At 37.3% G+C, this 18029-nt stretch overlaps 2 protein-coding genes across 2 annotated transcripts in view; one reads left to right on the top strand and one right to left on the bottom strand.

Moving 5' to 3' along the window:
• Window positions 1-83: 83 nt before the first annotated feature.
• Window positions 84-524, top strand: LOC121392513. The gene has a single exon (XM_041523700.1). It carries the CDS (start codon window positions 84-86, stop codon window positions 522-524), a length of 441 nt encoding a protein of 146 aa, XP_041379634.1.
• Window positions 525-578: 54 nt separating this feature from the next.
• Window positions 579-18029, bottom strand: part of LOC121392512 (hemicentin-1-like) — a 61974-nt gene continuing 44523 nt past the window's right edge. Inside the window, exons 7-10 of the mRNA XM_041523698.1 lie at window positions 9511-9816; window positions 1768-1914; window positions 678-866; window positions 579-646 (exon numbers count right to left, since the gene is read on the bottom strand). Coding sequence (XP_041379632.1) covers window positions 579-646; window positions 678-866; window positions 1768-1914; window positions 9511-9816 — 710 coding nt within the window. The remainder of the gene's footprint in view (window positions 647-677; window positions 867-1767; window positions 1915-9510; window positions 9817-18029) is intronic.

The following is an 18029-nucleotide window of genomic DNA, read 5'->3' as shown; positions in this document are numbered from 1 at the left end:
ACCTGACACGGAATCACGGCCGAAAGATGATCCCTTGATAAAGTATTGGAAGCCGAACGGTAAACCGCGGGCCGAGACACATCATGAATCGTGCAAGAACCCGGACAGGAAGTCGTACAGGAAGCTGCATCGAGAGCCAAATTCGAACCCCGGGAACCGGGAACCGGGAACCGGGAGCCGTACGGGATGCCGTGTCGGTAGCTGTGCAGGACCCAGGAACTGTACTGGATGCCGTGTCGGTAGTTGTGCGGGACCCAGGAGCTGTACAGGATGTCGTGTCGGTAGCTGTGCGGGACCCAGGAGCTGTACGGGATGCCGTGTCGGTACCTGTGTGGGAACCAAGATCTGTACAGGATGCCGTGTCGGTAGCTGTGTGGGACCCAGGCGCCATATGGGATGCCGTGTCAGTAGCTGTGTGGGACCCAGGAGCAGTACGGGATGCTGTGTCGGTACCTGTGGAGGACCCCGGAGCCGTACGGGATGCCGTGTTGGTAGCTGTGCAGGACCCAGGAGCTGTACGATGAAGCCGTGTTCTGACGGTCTTCCGAAGCCGGTAACTCCGCCAAAGAAGCCTTCATTTATTCCGGCAACATCCCCTTCAAGGTGTCTACAATTGTAGCATGGAGACCCAAATCTGATGCCGGCCCTGTTGTGGAACCAACGTAAGTCACGGATGCCGTATGTTTCTGTGACCTCGATAATCTTCAAATAGTCGGCAAACTGGTGGTCAGTAATGGCCGAACAAACACCACACTTGTTCTCCAAATCACACGGAGATGAACATTTAGGACAGATATCGTGTGGACCTGTCACAGACAAGAAACATTTTCGGCGAGGTAGATTGTTCATGAGACATCGTACAATAACTGTAACAAGACAAACAAACAATGCTAACCCAAGATTTATTGAATTAACAACCTAGTGACCAAAAATACTGGTCTCAATTAAAATTCATAAGTAATAGCAACCTTAAGAATTAAAATAAGAATAAGTTAACAAGAACAATAAATAGTCTTGAAAACATAGTCACCAAAATATGTGAACAAGTACTAAAAGCCGTCATGAAATAAAAAAATGTTGGATTTCCCGGTAACAAGTCACAACGAATTTAATGAAGTACAAAAATATACTAGAACAAAATTTGTATAAGAACAACTAATATGCTCTAAAGAATGACAACAATAATATAAATGCTAGAAAAAAATCAAGAAATAGTGAGTCCAAAACGGAACGTATTAGAAAACAGCTGGAGCAAACACAAACACGTCCGAACCGTGTAGAGCGACATCGTGTAGATTTAACAAGTTATGTTAAATTACACTTCAAAGTTATAAATTGTGCTTTGTTTAATGACACCTCTAGAGCACACTGATTTATTAATTGTCTGTCAAACATTTCATAATTCTGATATATAGTCTTAGAATAATACATTACATTTTTTTCCATTAGCGGCAAGCTAGGGATCTTTTGCACATGCATTTTCTCACAGACAGGACAGCACATACTATGTCCTTTAACATGCCAGTCATGATACACTGATTGAGATTGGGAAAACACCCCAATCAGAGAATGGGTCTATCAAATGATCTATAAATCCCACCTCCAACACTCTTCAGCTGTGCTGTTCTAGTATAAATGTAAAACTGCCTGTGTTTAAAACTGTAGAGGTTACCTACAAGTGGGGACTTGATTTGAAAATGAAAATAGATTATTATGTAAAGAAAAATTTCAAAACTAAGTTAACTTCTTGTAGTAAGATCAGATTACCTATTATTGGCTTTTCAGATGTTGTGGAGTTTCGGTTCCTTCGCCTGATGAAAAGCAGCACGAGCACGATGACAATAACGATGATCACCACACCTCCAGTCAGTCCTCCAGCAATACCTATTAAAGCAGTATTGCTAGACTCTTCTCCTATAAAATATATACTTCAGGGCTTTAGGTTGCATTAACTTGTGCCCAAAATACATATGCCCACACAATCATGCTCAAATGAAGTACAAACATGCTGACCTCAAAATATTTCACCTCAAAGCCACTGAAATTTTAAGTTTAATTAGACTAAAATAACTTGAAATGCATTTCTGAATACTGACAACTCCACAGCAAGTCTGTTAATGACAGTAATGAACTAAATCAAACTTCCTGCGCTCAGAAAAGATTAAAGTCATCGTTAATTGTGCCCAAATTAGTGAGATCTAAAGCCCTGTATATTATGTATGTTCATATTAATCACCAATCAAACGATACAAATTATTACTTTAAAAAAAGCATTCTAACAGTGCTGCTAAAGCAATACATGTCCCCTAGTTGTACCATGCTTTGTGCATTACCGGTGACGTAACAGAACAACATATTGCTGATCAGTTGTGGTAAACCACTTGCGTTCAGTCCTTCCACTAATGAAACTGGCTTAACTGAGGGATGTCTCGGGATGTCACTTGTCGTATTATTATATATATATTATATTATATTATTATACTGCACCTCAGACTTCTTTTTTCCTAACCAAAATTTGCCAAGAGTGGGAAAGCAAATACCTCTGTTTGTAACATATATGTATGAGTGCTAAAAATGTTATGAAAGTAATTATATACAATTGCTAGACACACATTTAAACACAAGCCAGTGTGGATTTAATTAATATTTTCAAGTCAATGGTTCGTCTAGAAATAAAGTAGCATTAATTATCCGCTAGTGACAAGGTGGTATTTTTTTTTTTTTTTTTTTTTTTGGGGGGGGGGGGGGGGTGTTAGCAATCTACTTAGGTAGTAAGTTGACAATGAGTTTTGGTCTTACTGATTATATTAATATAGTCAAGCCCTCCTAAAACTTTCCAGGTGAGTGTGGATCACTCACCTTTCCTGACTAAGATTGCGATTAAACATAATAAACAAAATTTTTAAAACAGGCAAAATGCTCACCTATGGAAATTTTAAGCCTGCCTACACAGACCTCTATACTGCGACTGATTTGGTCGCATATGTGACCATTTATTTCGTTTGGCATAGATAAAAAATCATTACATTATTGATAATATGGTCACCATCAAAACAGACCGCAACCATATTTTCGCCAAATGATCAAAATCAAGTACAGTCATCTCCACTTATTTGCACATCGGTTTATAGCATAATTCCGTTAATCGACTATTTTCACCCAACACGGAACCATTAGCCCTTATAACACTACAAAACATCCGGTTAATTGCACAGACTACAGGCTATATATCGGTTATTTGCACATATAAATAACAATTATTTTTTTTTGTGCTAAATTAATGTCACAAATGACTGAGAAAGTCTATCAAACTTTGGCAAAAAAACTCAAATAAATCACCGATTAATCTGTTTTGTTTGAGCTCACTGCGTGGTAAGCTGACTAATCAGTGTTTACAGAGTCGACGTGTGGCATGCAAATGAGATGGTGTGCACGTTACTACTGGTGAATCACAATACCCGACTACAAGATTTAAGAATGACATAATTAAGTTGAATAAACCCAAGACCTAATGTTTTGTTTGCAATATATTGCTGTTAATCAGAGGCCATCTCAATAACAGGTAACTCTCCGACTATTATTTTTAGGTAGCACTATACCAATTAATTTCCGGCTGGGTCGAAGTTCGAGGTGCACCAAACTTTTGATAGAGAAGTTAACACCACAAGTCCTGTGATTGGTTATAAATGTGAGTGTGTTGGTTGTAAAAAATAATAGTTTCATCTGGGTAAAAAAAATGTGCAATTTTATTTCATCTAGTACCAATGTGTCAAGTAGCCTTGTGCTTGGAACATGTATGGGGTACATATAAAAAAAAAGTACTAAAATTTTGTGCGAAACTAGGGGTGTTGTAAAAACATCTGGTTATACCGAAAATGAGCCATGAAAGGTACCATTTTCTGCAGTTAATACTTTGAGGTAGGGGTTGTAGTACTGATATTTATGGGTCATACTTTGGTTGATATATTGCATATAGTGTTTTTTAAACCACAAAACGTTAACATGGTCGCCCTATGGGATTTGAATTGGTATAGTCCCCAACCTATAGCACATATTCAGTGCATAATAAAAAAGTTATGATTTGGGGTCATTTAATTAAATTAAACTATACTATTTGAGTTAATTAGCCGTCACTCGGCCAATGCAAGTTCACAATGACCTTGACCTTGACAATGAATAATTACTGTACATGATGGCTCTGAATGGAGTTTGAATAAAAAAATAGCACTGAGGAAAAGTTGGTTTTTTGGCCTATAATTCATACTATAATGATTTGAATATTTTATTTACATGGTGTTTGACTTGCCATATACAACTACTCTTAAATATGGTAAATATATCTAGGCAATCTGAACTTAGATTTTAATAGCAATTTATTTTTATATTAAAAATAACATGTGCCAATATTGGGTTAATGTCTTTAATTTCCATAAAACATAGTTAATGTTTTCATGTATGTACTTCTGAAAGCTTAACTTTTTAAAGACCTTGATTTTTATTATCCTTTTGCACATACTTATAGGGTGCTAAGTCATATTTTAGACACAATTTGTAGTTTTATGCACACAAAAAAATTAATTTGAAGAAAAACGGGGTGCTTTACCAAAGCCATAATTAAATTTTTGGTCACTATTGTGCCTTCTGTTCTCATTTATACATAACAATAAGCTTGTTAAACATATCTTTAGGTCTCCAGATCAAATCTTTAAAAAAAAATATCACTTAGTTTGCTCCCATGAAGTGCATTTTAAGTGTATACTAGATTTAGAACCAATTTTTCCAGATTTGATTATCTACCTGGTGTAAGTTGGATAATTTATTTTATTGTTAAAGCTGTATTATCCAATGTTAATAGCTAAATAATATGCTGGATTACAGATTGTAGGAATACATCCAATATACATATTGTATTGATCTGGATTAGAAAAAAATGCAATAAAATAGATGTTCGGGTAATTATGTCATTTAAAAACATGTTTTTTAGTAATGAATCAAAAAATAAATATGTGAAAGCTGCATGATAATTCCAAATATTACAAATATTTAAAACCTCCAACTACAGTAGGGTATACATAAAATATAGTCAGGAAATATTGGTGGCTGCCAATGGTTTTGATGGTCCATTTTCAAAATCTGCATAGCTGATGGATTTGAAAATTCCCGCACATGGTAACTTGAAGACAGCCACACTCAGCATACAGGATTTCCCTCCAAACAGTGATGTGCAGGACATGAAGTCATTACTTCATACAGGTGCAGTCATGTTGATCTTTCCTTCCTCAGACATAGCATTTTTTTAATACTGATATTTCTTTGATGTGCCTATTAAGGTCTTCATAATCTAGGGGTCAGTCAAGTACATGTGTTTCAATGGAATAGGTTTAAGGAGTTGAGGTACTCTGAATATCCATGTTGTCTCTACACACATAGCTGAGCACACACACACATCTGACAGTAAATATCTTCAGGAGTATTATTATTATTATTTTATTTTTTTCAAATATGACATATTGCATTTGTACAAAACTGTCCAAAATACATGTGCGTTGTGAGGTGTACATTATATTAGGTTCCACTGTAGAAACAACAGTTTCAGTGAAGTTGTCAGTTTATGTTAGAAGACACCAGATCCTGGTTGTTATAAAAACACATGATTCGCCACCTTTTGAAACATGTATGTTATCAGTATAGGTAGCACTATACCAATTAATTTCTGGCTGGGTCGAAGTTCGAGGTGCACCGAACTTTTGATAGAGAAGTTAACACCACAAGTCCTGTGATTGGTTATAAATGTGTGCGTGTTGGTTGTAAAAAAAAATAAGTTTCATCTGGGCTAAAAATGTATACAATTTTAATTCATCTAGTACCACTGTGTCAAGTAGCCTTGTGCTTGGAACATGTATGGGGTACATGTAAAACAAAGTACTAAAATTTTGTGCGAAACTAGGGGTGTTGTAAAAATATCTAGTTATACCGAAAATGAGCCATGAAAGGTATCATTTTCTGCAGTTAATACTTTGAGGTAGGGGTTGTAGTACTGATATTTATGGGTCATAGTTTGGTTGATATATTGCATATAGTGTTTTTAAACACAAACATTAACATGGTCGCCTATGGGATTTGAATTGGTATAGTCCAACCTATAGAAGTACCGCCTTGTTCAGGGCAATCATTGGTCTGTATCAATTACGTTATGTTGAGAAGCCTTGTTAGTAATTAAAAGATTACAGATCAATCGTCCTAGGCGGTTATGTTTTTAATAAATGTGACCGAGAAAGGGTTGTTGTTCACTTATTCATTAGTTCACTTATTCATTAGATGCACTGTACGCTATGTCTGTTAAACGCAAAAGAAACGATTTATCACTTGCTTTCCGGAAAATGTAGCGGGGAAAAAAAATGACTGGTGGGGGAGGTCGTCAAAAAACAAACATAACAAAGACCGTTATTTATGGATCGTCCCTAAGTTTCTGCTATATTGTTAGACACCAATCAGTCGGACCGCACTATGAAGGTCAGTCAATTGTGTTAGACCGGTCATGCATGCAATGCAGACTGCTGGAACTGATAACGACTCACTAGCCGAGCTTAACTTTAATTGCTTAACAATAGCAAAGTCATTATTTGAGGATCACAAATAATACCAAAGCTTGCCATATCTTTTGGGAGGGAAAGAACACCATACCAGCAAATTCATACAAGTTCACGTAATTCTATGGTAAGGTGCATTCGGTCAATCAACAGCCCGGTAATTCCGGAAACTGACGTCATTTTGTAAACACATGCACCGATGAAACGTGAACTTTTTGATGGTTCTGTTGTTTCAAGTTTATCTCATTAACTACATGGCTAATACACTTTGTTTACACTAGTGGGTTTTTTTTAATGCACAAAGTTTGTGTTTTTAGAAAACGACGCCCAGTGACGGACGTTGTTGGTTGTTTTTTTTTTTTATGATTTCTGGTCTGGCAGATTAAAACAAAAACGTCATGCTAATTATATACATTTGTATATCGATAGATATATTTTTTTACATTTATATATATCCAACTGCATGTGACATGTGTTAACTGTAATAGTTCTGGTATGAAGTACCGCATTATGCTAGACTGTCTCCCATGCCACTTTGTAGTTGGATGGCTGTTACAAAGTGAAAGTGGGTACTCCATCGGTTAATCGACTAACCCGGTTAATTGCATAAAATCGAGCAGCACCGAGGGTATGCAAATAAGCGGGTTTGACTGTATATGTTATCAGACTAAAATATATTTAAATAGTTACAAAAAATTTCTTGGTACACCTTATAAAACACTTCATTTAAAAGGAAAGTAAAAGTTTGTAACAAAATATTAAAATCATATCAACAACTTGAACAAAAAATTAAAAGTCGATCACATGCTAGATTAACATAGACTGGGATCTCTGTCAACCTGTTTTATGCAGCACCTAAACACATCGTCAACATAAAGTAGAAAACCAGTTAACTATATTGGCGAATCCTGAATATATACAATGATTCCCGAATGTATTACGACTATGCATGATGCAGGGGTTTTTCCTGTTTCTATATATGTACTTAATACTTTTCTCTTTTTTAAATTAAGTCTAATTTGTTAGAAATAAAATATATCATTAATGCATGAATTAAAAAGCAGAGGAAAATAATTTCAACTTATCACAGATTTATAACAGCGTACACCAGTGAATTTAAAGACCGACTGTTTTGTGTTTCGAATATAGGAAGACTGTCACTCAAGTGTTGTATTTTCATTTAGTTGTTTTAAAGATTATTACAATCACGGTAGAAATAAATACAGATACTAAAGTTACCCAGTACATGTATAAATTGCACAATCACTTCTCTGATGCACTTCATGCTTCTTAAAGGGACATTCCTGAGTTTGCTGCATTGTAAGATGTTTCCGACTAATAAAATATTTCTACAATTAAACTTACATATTAAATATATTTTCTTGTTTAGAATATCAGTGTCTGTATATTCAATGTGTTTCTGGTCGTCTTAATATTTGTAAGAAGCCCAAACTGGATTTTCTCTTCAAATAATTTCGTACGTACGAAAAAATAATTTTTTAGGAAATAAAATGAAAATTAACCAAGTACAAATAGAACGATCAGAAACACTTTTAATATACAGCCACTAATATTCTAAACAAGAAAATATATTCAATATGTAAGTTTAATCGTAGAAATATTTTATTAGTCGATAACATCTTAAAACATTGCAGCAAACTCAGGAATGTCCCTTTAAGGTTCTTTAATATTTGCACCAATAGTTTACACAGACACTCACATATGCACGCACACATATACGCACGCATGCATGCAACATATGGCTCCTAATTTTGTTATTTGGCACCTAAAAAAATTGAAGTTAGCGCCATTTGGCTCCTGAACAGAAAAGTTAACGTAGAGGGCAGCCTACAACAATTTTAAACCAGTAACCTTTTTAACAAATAAACACAAATATTTCATCCCTGCAACAAATGACAATAATTTTTCAGCTGTTTATGCGATGATCGGCAAACAGTGCCGCCATTATGTTTCAGCCCAACTGTCAATTAATTGAGCCAGCTCGATATTACTCGAGCTCACAGAACCTGAAATGTCTGCTGGGTAATGTAGGATAGGAAACAACTAAATTTTCTGTTTTATTTCAAAAACATTTCATTATGTTAAGTTATAATTTAAAAGAGTAATAATATGTATGTACTTGTATTTATTCAAATTAATATCTATTTTGCATTATGAAGCGTAAAAGGGGTGGGAGGGGTATTTGTCAAGTGTTAGGTTTCGTTTTCAAAATATATCTCTATATAATAAAACAAGGAATTATTTACAATCAGATTTGCTATTTTTTTACTCATTGGGAATAAAAAATTACATAGCCTTTGGGGAATGGTGGGCAATAATTCCAATTATTGGAGTCTAGAAATGTAGTTGATAAAACCCTGTGCATCGTACCAAGATAGCACAAAACCTACTATTATTTCTAGACTAGTGATCAGCCAGTGGAGGTTGATGTTTCTATTAAATATATAACTATACAGTAATTAAAAGACCATTACTGATGGTTTTAATAATTTAATACTTAAGTATGAATTCTGTCTTAGAACATAGATGTTATAAAGTTAACAAATAACCTTTCTAGCTTTATGCTGAATTTTGTTTGACAATGAAACAAACTGAGTTTGTTTTACTATAGTCAAACAAAACAGAACACTGTGATATATGTTTTACAATGCATGGAAAATCTGCCAAATCAAAACAGCATTCAAACTTAACAAATAACATTTGTTGAATTTTATTTCACAGTGAAAGAAACTGACTTTGTTTTACCAGCTAAACAAAACAGAACCCTGTGTTTTCTGGCAAATTTGACAAATTCAATTTCAATTTATTTTTACCATGTAGCTTAAAATACATTTTGTGTAATTTTATTTTCTTGATTAACACAGCTGCTACCTGTTAGTCTGTACATTATGAAAATTACCTGCAACTAAAGTCAAAGCTTCCTTTTCCTCTGTAAATCCTTTGTATCCATATTTATTATAAGCCAAAACTCGCACCAGATATCTCGTCTCTGGTTGAAGATTTGATATGACAGCTGTGTGGTTTGTATGAAGAGCTTTCTCTGGAAACTCTTCAGTGAGATTTGTCCACTGTGTTGTTGTGTCTGCTCGGTATTGTAAAAGGAACGTCTGATTTGATCCTCCATTAAATTCCTCTATCCAAGACACTGAGAAAGAGTGTGGACCATTGCTCCATACTGTGACATTCATGGGAATACTCGGGGGACCTTGAAGAATCAAAATATGAAAGTTTTACTGAAATAATCACTTGTTTTAGCATTGAATATGTAAATATAATTACCTCGATGATTTCTGTTATTAACTGTTCATTATCCATATTTCAATATGTACTTAGCCTACATGTATATCTAAATGACAGTTAAAGTTTATATTTTATTACATATTTTGTAAGTGTAATGAACTACATTCTCAACACACTAAGAATTACTGGGCCAAATTTACGAAGCCTGTTTTTCTTAAAGACAGGTGTTTAAAGGAATTCTTAAGCAAGGCTTTTGGACGTGTGCTTATTCAATTATATATAATGTACATTATTGCTTAATATCAACAAGTATAATCTTATAGCTAATTAATAAAATGGTTGAATGTGATGGCTATTATATATAATGGGCGCAGCCAATTTGTACTATCCCAGTGAATACGCCCTCTGGCGAGCTGGTGGTTACATAATACTTAAGGCGTAACGTCAGGAATGAGTCTTAGAAATAGACAAACAAATGTACCTGGTTTTTGCGGGATGATAAAATAAGCATGCATTGCAATGTTCTATAATAATATCCATCCCAGTAAGCCTGCAATAAGTGTATATTATTTTTCAATACAAAATAAACCACCATTGTCAAAGTGGTTACACAACAAGTCGAAGTAACTGTACCATGTTTTGTCCATGCATTAACCTACATACTGAAATGATACATGGAGTGTTTTCTTAGTTAATTGATCTATTCTGTTAAATGCATCTACCCGTTATTCCTGATTGGCAGGTGTCTATTTGATAGGTAACCAGACCAGCCAATTAATTACCTCTGTCTATACACAAAAATACATACCGGTATTGTGTAATATCCTGTTGCCCCTAATATGGTAATGGACATGGTTTATTACTGTAAATAGTTCAGTAAACCTATTAGGCCGTCCGCTGAACAGAAAAACGTGAAGTTTCGTTCCACCTATCAAGGGTCTAACTAATTTTTATGTTTTTGGCTAGACAAACATCGTATTTATAACAGAAAAAAAGTTTACCAATTTTTTCCCTGCAGTTTTTTTTTAATTCAAACTGAAGATGGGAACTATATACAAACGCGCATTGCAAAAATCACACTCATAACGGCTATAAATGTCAACAAAAAGTAGGGAATCCCCTGTGTGGCAGAGGGAAAATTAAAGAAATTCCTACATCTAAAGATCTAGGCAAGCTTCGCTGCATTATACATGCGTGTCAAGGTGTGGAAGGTAAATTGACAACCTTTTCAGCTACCACATGGGATAAATGTGTCGAGTGTGCTACGAAATGGTCAAAATTAACGGGCGAACTTAGTGGTATTTCGAACAATCTTTTTAGAAGACGCTTGTGTACACTTTGACTATCATAAATCATGTTATCAAAAGTTTACAAACAAGATATACATTAAGAAATCACAAAAAGCTAGTGAGAAAACAGCATTGATAGTGCCAGAAGAAAATGAATCAAATGACGATGATAATGATGTCAGTTCTCCAAAAAAAACCTCCGGTCCAGTTCTGTTGTGTCAAACGTCGGTGAAACCAGCTGTAGTGTTTTACCAGCATTATGCATCATATGCAAGAAGATAGACTTATGTGTCACTGTTGGACACAGACGAGTTAAAGACAAGCTAATACAAGCAGAAACTGAGTCAGCTGGTAAGTAATTGTTTATAACATTTTTATTTTATTTTAGGCCACACAAATAAATATGCTTCTGGTCACCACCCTTGTTCAAATTGTTATTACCAAAAACATTTTCTTCTTATTTTTTAATATTTATATTGCGAAATATATGATTTAAATATTTAATTATTTTAATTAGGCATACCTTTTATAACTTTTATTTTGACAGTCACATTGTGGTCTGCAGGGTTGGAACAATTTTACATTTTAATGGTAGACCATGGACTACCAGGTATCTAAAATGTGGTTTATGTAGTTAACAATATGGTTTCCCAGTTAACAAATCGGGTAGCCCTGTGCATCCGGGGACTGGATTTGGCTAAGCCTGCTGGTCTACATAAAAAAAAAAAGCAACAAACAAATTGATGTTATTATATTGTAACTGACCATTATTAGTATATTACAGCTTTAACTGGTTTAGGCTGGAAGAAATGTTTTCAGTTCACTCATGTAATAATCTTGCATTGCAGGTCAGTTGCGAGAAGCAGCCATTGAGAAGTGTGATGATACAATTCTACTTCACATTCGAGACAAGGATTGTGTAGCTATTGAAGTAAAATATCATTGTTCATGCTACAAAAATTACACACGATTCCTGAGAAAGAAGAAAAGGTTTTTTAATTCCCCCCCCCCCCCTTTTTTTGTTTTGTCATGGTCATTGCACAAAATTGTGATGTTGACTTGAAAGAGATCCTTACCTATTCATTAGGAACAGTTTCATTTCGTCTAGCAAGTATAGATGGATCAATGGCCAAAAGTACAAAATCAGCCTTTTTGGATGTCATTGAGAAGAAGGTTGGTGATTGCCTTGTTGACAGTCATCAACATGGCAATGAGTTACAAGTGTTCCCGTGTGGATTTTGTAGCTGACCGATATCCAAGCATCAGCATTAAGAATGCAGAACGCTCTAGACGGGCAGCAAGTGGTTCTCGGATCACACACATATATGGCACAACACAGAAGACACCTCATCAGTGCAAAAACATCAGAACAGAGCATGCCACCCACACAAGATGCACTTCAGCAGCACTGCAAGAGGGCCAGTTACCAAGCAACCATACACAGAAGATCTCTTGAACAGTCAATAGCTGCTCCATCACCCAACAGCCATGGTTGGGTTGTAAAAACTGGAGAAATATCAGTCAACTGGATGACCAAAGACCCTGCCCCAGAAGCTGTTCTTTTGTCAGTTAATTGTAAATGTAAGACTGGAATGTGCTCCACAAATAGGTGTTCATGCCAGTCAGCCAGGCCACACTACTTGGTATGCGATGCAGGACCTAAGTTCATGCTCTCTGCAGTTGCCCCCCCCCCCCCTGGGGCACTGATTACTAGTTATGGTGTGCTTCTGGAGTACCGCGTCGCGTACACCGGGTCACGGGCAACCGTGACTTTGGTGTACGGCGACGCGCAACCACAGAGGAGGAGAAGAACGAGACGGAGGAAGAGGAGAAACCCGCAGGGAGCGGTTCAGGGGGGGCCAAACCCGGTAGCTCAACTACCGGCAGCGGCTCCTTCTGCGTCGCCGCGCCCTGCGGTTTCGCCCGAGAAGAGGAAGGAAGAGACCGTGGTCCCGACCAGCCCTACTTCCCAGACGGCCCCAGTGGAGGAGACCTGCACAGATATCTGCACAACTCCGACCCGGCGGCCCACTTCATCTTGGGCCTCTCTTGCGTCCAGTCGCACGTCGCCAACTTTACCGGTGACAGCGACTGAGACGCAGGGCCGTCAAGCCGCCGCTGGAAAGCGGAAAGCGGAAGCGCCGATTGCGGTTACGACCAAAAGGACACCGCCCAAACAGCCACAGCCACCACCCGAAGGTGCAGAGTCCGGAGACACCATGGACCCCTGGACTCTGCACGGGAAGCTGAATCGGCGCTACCTGAACTGCTTTGTAGGCAGTATCACAGACACCAAGAAGCTTCCCACGGTTCCGCGTTGCCGGAACTTTGAGGACATGCCCGACAGACGAGGGGAGTACGAGCTGCACCCAGTGACGTTCAAGGACGGGAAAAAAGCTGTGTGTGCAACATACCGTCTGGACAACCGCTACAGCCAGGCTCTACTGTTCGCAGAAATGGACAACATTTCGATCCATCGACTGATGAAGAAGGTGTTCAGCGAGCAGTATCCTCTCATCACCAGGCTGTTAGCGAAGCCAGACATCCACCAGCTGATCCCCAACTTGGATACGAGGGTGTGGCTCTCCTCCCCCTAGTCAACCTTATCTAGGACAGGTAACCTCCTTTTTTTGGGCTTAGTTGGACTTTAAAAATTTGCGATCGTGGTTCTAAATTCTTATGTTTATTTTTTTATAAATAGTCCAACGCACTTTACTTTGGCGCCCGTTCAATTGCTCAAATCACCTTAAAACCTTTCAGGCTGAGCAGTCAAAACTACTTTTGGGTGTAATTTTCAAGTCCGGACATGGCTGGATTAGGTATTCTCATTTTTTTAACTTAGGCAGAAAACAGGTCTCACCAAGGAATCGAAATTCAGCCAATCACAGCACGGCCTCACTTGGTGTCTGCTATTTGGTCCGCGCTCTCGCTGGACGCTACTAACTGGCTATTTTCCAAATTCTGCACATTCAAACTCAATCCCCCCCCCCCCCCCCTGCCCCGGAGTTAGTCACTGGCGATGTCAGAGATTAAATCCGAGGTGGGCGTGCCTGAACCTCTGTGGATATAGGCACGTTAAAACTAGTGTCACAGGTCACAGGTCAGCCAGGCTGTCATGCACAGATTTGTGTAAATGTTGTAACTGCACCAATCGGAAAGATGAGGCTCAGGATGATGTGTTTTCTGATGATGATGACGATGATAGTGGTGATTAGATGGACTAAAATTTATACAAATACATAAATATACATTGTTTGACTGTATTTCCTTTAACAGGTAATACAAATATAAATATGTGCAGAACAGTTGTGAGAAAGCAGAAACATAAGCCAAAAACGCCTGCACAGTGCATTTCACAGCTAATTTCAAAAATAAATAAAAATGCAGGCCTATAAGGAGTTAGAACTATGGTACTAATAGGTACTAGTACCTATTCAAAGTGATTAGACCATTTAAAATAATTAAACATCTCAAATCTTCATATCGGTAATATCACAATTTGATATATAAGATGGACTGCAATTTTTTTAAAGTCACCCCGAGTTATTTGCCTTTTCATCTACGAGATTCTTCATAATTTCCAATAACTTCAAATATATATTGTCAAATTATATATTATAGAGACAAGAGAAGCATCCAGACCACTTCTATTAAGAAAGTTTGCACAAAAAAAGCATTTCAGTGAAAAAAAAACTTTATTGCACTTAATTGACCTTTGACCTCTATGTTTGACCTTGTCGACCACTGGCTACCCTCCTGGATTGACTTTTTTAATAGTACAGACTGTTAATGCTTTAGAAATACACCTGGTTACTTCCATTAAAAATGCATTTACCATAGCTCTTGTTTTAAATTTATTATTACAAAAACCTTTCACTTTATATATTATGGGTTGAAACACATTCAGAGTTGATTTTTAACACTTAAATGTATTTCAATACTATGTTTCTATAGAATTAAGGCAGTTAAATTGTATAAGGAGCAATAAATTTTCTGAAATTTAATTTTATTAAGGCATACCCAAAATTTCAATTTTAAAAGTTTTTTATGACATTTTTGCATATATATTATTGCATTGTATAGAGGACTCTAATACAAATGTTTTGAGTGGTCACATGTTGTTCTATGTGTTATAGTTACAGAGTTAGATCCGTTTTAGTTACCCACCCCTCTAAAAAAACAACTGCAGGAAATATCTTGGTAAACTTTTTTTCTGTATTTATCTAGCCAAAAACACCAAAAAAATTTAGACCCCCGATATGTGGAACGAAACTTCATTTCTTGCCACAATTCTGAGCTTAGCAGACGGCCTATATTGATTAAGTAGACTTTCCCATCTAAAATCACAGAACTGACCAATTACATAGTCCCAAAGAAAAGAACATTATCACTTGGGTATCGTGGGTTGTCGTTTTGCTCCAACGTAGCATACCTATAGGCCTAACAGTGTACATTTTTCCTTTGGAATATTTAACAGAGAAAAATACTATAACCTCATTTCGTTCCTTCAATGCAACTTGAAATATATTTAGTTACCGTAAATAGTTTATTATATTATCATGTTATATTTATGTTGTTTTCCAAGTCAGGTTGATAAAAGCGAAACGCCTTGTCATATTGAAACTGGTAGATTTTGGTCACGTACAGCTTTAAACCATTCTAACATGGCCTTTTCTGTTTCTTCATGCATACCGGTTTGCATCTTGTTTCATTGCGGATTGAAATTACTCTGCAGATATGCTTCTTTAATTTTGTCAGCATTTTTTATCCATGTAGACAGCGTGTTTGATGGAATAGAGAATTGTTTCGCAATTTCTGCCTTTGATTTTATCTTTTGCTCAACGGCGCTGATTGCTTCAAATTTCGTTTCTATTGTCCTAACAACTAAATTTCGTTTGACACCACTTTTCTTTTGAATGCTAGATTCAACAGTCCCCTTGGACGGGCCAGGACTTTCAGCGAGCTGTTCATCTACTGGCATTTTTATGTTTAATAATGCTAAACTTTGCACTGCTTTTATAAATGGTGCATATTTTTTGTTACATGTGCGGATTAATTTATCTTTAGTAGCCAAGTAAACACTACATGAATTGCAGAGGCATGTTAAAACAGTTGTTGGCAATACCTGTATGACACTTCATTACCTGTTTTATTGTCTGCACCGTTAGTAACTTAATTAAGTTTTTATAGTCCTGATAATCCCTGCAATTGCTATCGAAACAGGCGATTAGTTATTAGAACTGACACGGCAACTTGAAAGTCCACATGCAGGCCATACTTGATTGGTTGATTAGGCATATCTAGCAACCACATTATTTTCACCATATGGAAAGAAAGAAATGTTTTATTTAACGACGCACTCAACACATTTTATTTACGGTTATATGGCGTCAGACATATGGTTAAGGACCACACAGATTTTGAGAGGAAAAACCCATTGTCGCCACTATATGAGCTACTCTTTCCGATTAGCAGCAAGGGATCTTTTATTTGTGCTTCCAACAGGCAGGATAGCACAAACCATGGCCTTTGTTGAACCAGTTATGGATCATTGGTCGGTGCAAGTGGTTTACACCTACCCCATTCAGCCTTGTGGAGCACTCACTCAGGGTTTGGAGTCGGTATCTGGATTAAAAATCCCATGCCCATGACTGGGATCCAAACCCAGTACCTACCAGCCTGTTGACCGATGGCCTAACCACGACGCCGGTTTCACCATATGGAGACGAATTACTGTTAAATAAAAACAACACTGGAACAGTTATCATTACTAAGAACAATACTATTAGTTTGTAACAGGCTCAGATCTGGGGGGTGGGGCGCGGACGCGTTCTGAGGAATTCGCCTTCAAATTGGCATCTCCCTTTCATAAACGCCTGGACCCGCTCCAGTTTAATGCAATGTATACAGTGCTCTTTATTACTTGGGAGGAAATTAGGGAAGAACAAAAATGGCAAATAAAAGCGATAGTCAAAGCAGGTAATTTCTGTTATACTTCGAGGAAAAAACCAACAAAGTATACCTAGGGATACTAAAATGTGCTCGACATAAGCCTGGTACTCGAGGTTAGCGTGCTCGAGATAACAGTGCTCGATTTGGTAACATTACATAGGAAAATTGCCGGGACCAGCAATGGACCTCGAGATATGTTGGGTACTCGAGGTTACCGAGGTCGAGATACCGAAGTTTGACTGTACTTTGTTTTGCAGAATGTAGTGCAGATAACCTTTTTGGTCTTTTTTATTTCATACGGAATTAAAAACAAACATATTTTGGTTTTAAATTGTTAAGTAACAATAAATTTAAATTATAACGGGTCATGGACACACCCAAATGTGGCCGAATGGTACGCGTGAACTAGCCAATGGGTCGAACAAATTGTGAAGCCCCAACGGTATTCACCCCAAATGAGATTCTACTATATATCTATATTTTACCTAAAGCATGGAATTGTCTGCATGACTATATAGAATTTAGTTAGACTACAATGCTGAAAGCATTAACAATGTAAATATATACTCTGTCAAAAAAGAATGCAATGCATAGGCGAAATATTCATGGAATTATCTCTTTAATACAAAGTAGCATAATTTCATTATCGCATCGCAGTCAAATTTGACATGAATATGTGACAATGCTTTTGCTATGGACTGACAGCATTGGAGGTGTTTTCAACACCAAACAGCATCGCACGAGGGCACTGAAATCAGTACCTTGTGTGGCCACCACCAACAGCAATCACTGCACGACATCTCCTTGGCATAGAGTGAATGATCGCGTCTCTGAATCCGGGCACGTGGAATCCTAGCCCATTCTTCCTGCAGTGCATGTGACAGTTGCGGAAGCGGCTGAGGCTCCGGGTCATGCTGGCGTATACGTCTGTCCAGTT

This window comes from Gigantopelta aegis, unplaced genomic scaffold (assembly GCF_016097555.1).
Source record: "Gigantopelta aegis isolate Gae_Host unplaced genomic scaffold, Gae_host_genome ctg3995_pilon_pilon:::debris, whole genome shotgun sequence".
Classification (NCBI taxonomy): Eukaryota; Metazoa; Mollusca; class Gastropoda; order Neomphalida; family Peltospiridae; genus Gigantopelta; species Gigantopelta aegis.
The sequence above is the reverse complement of the archived record's forward strand: the minus strand, read 5'-3'. Positions and strand labels throughout refer to the sequence as shown.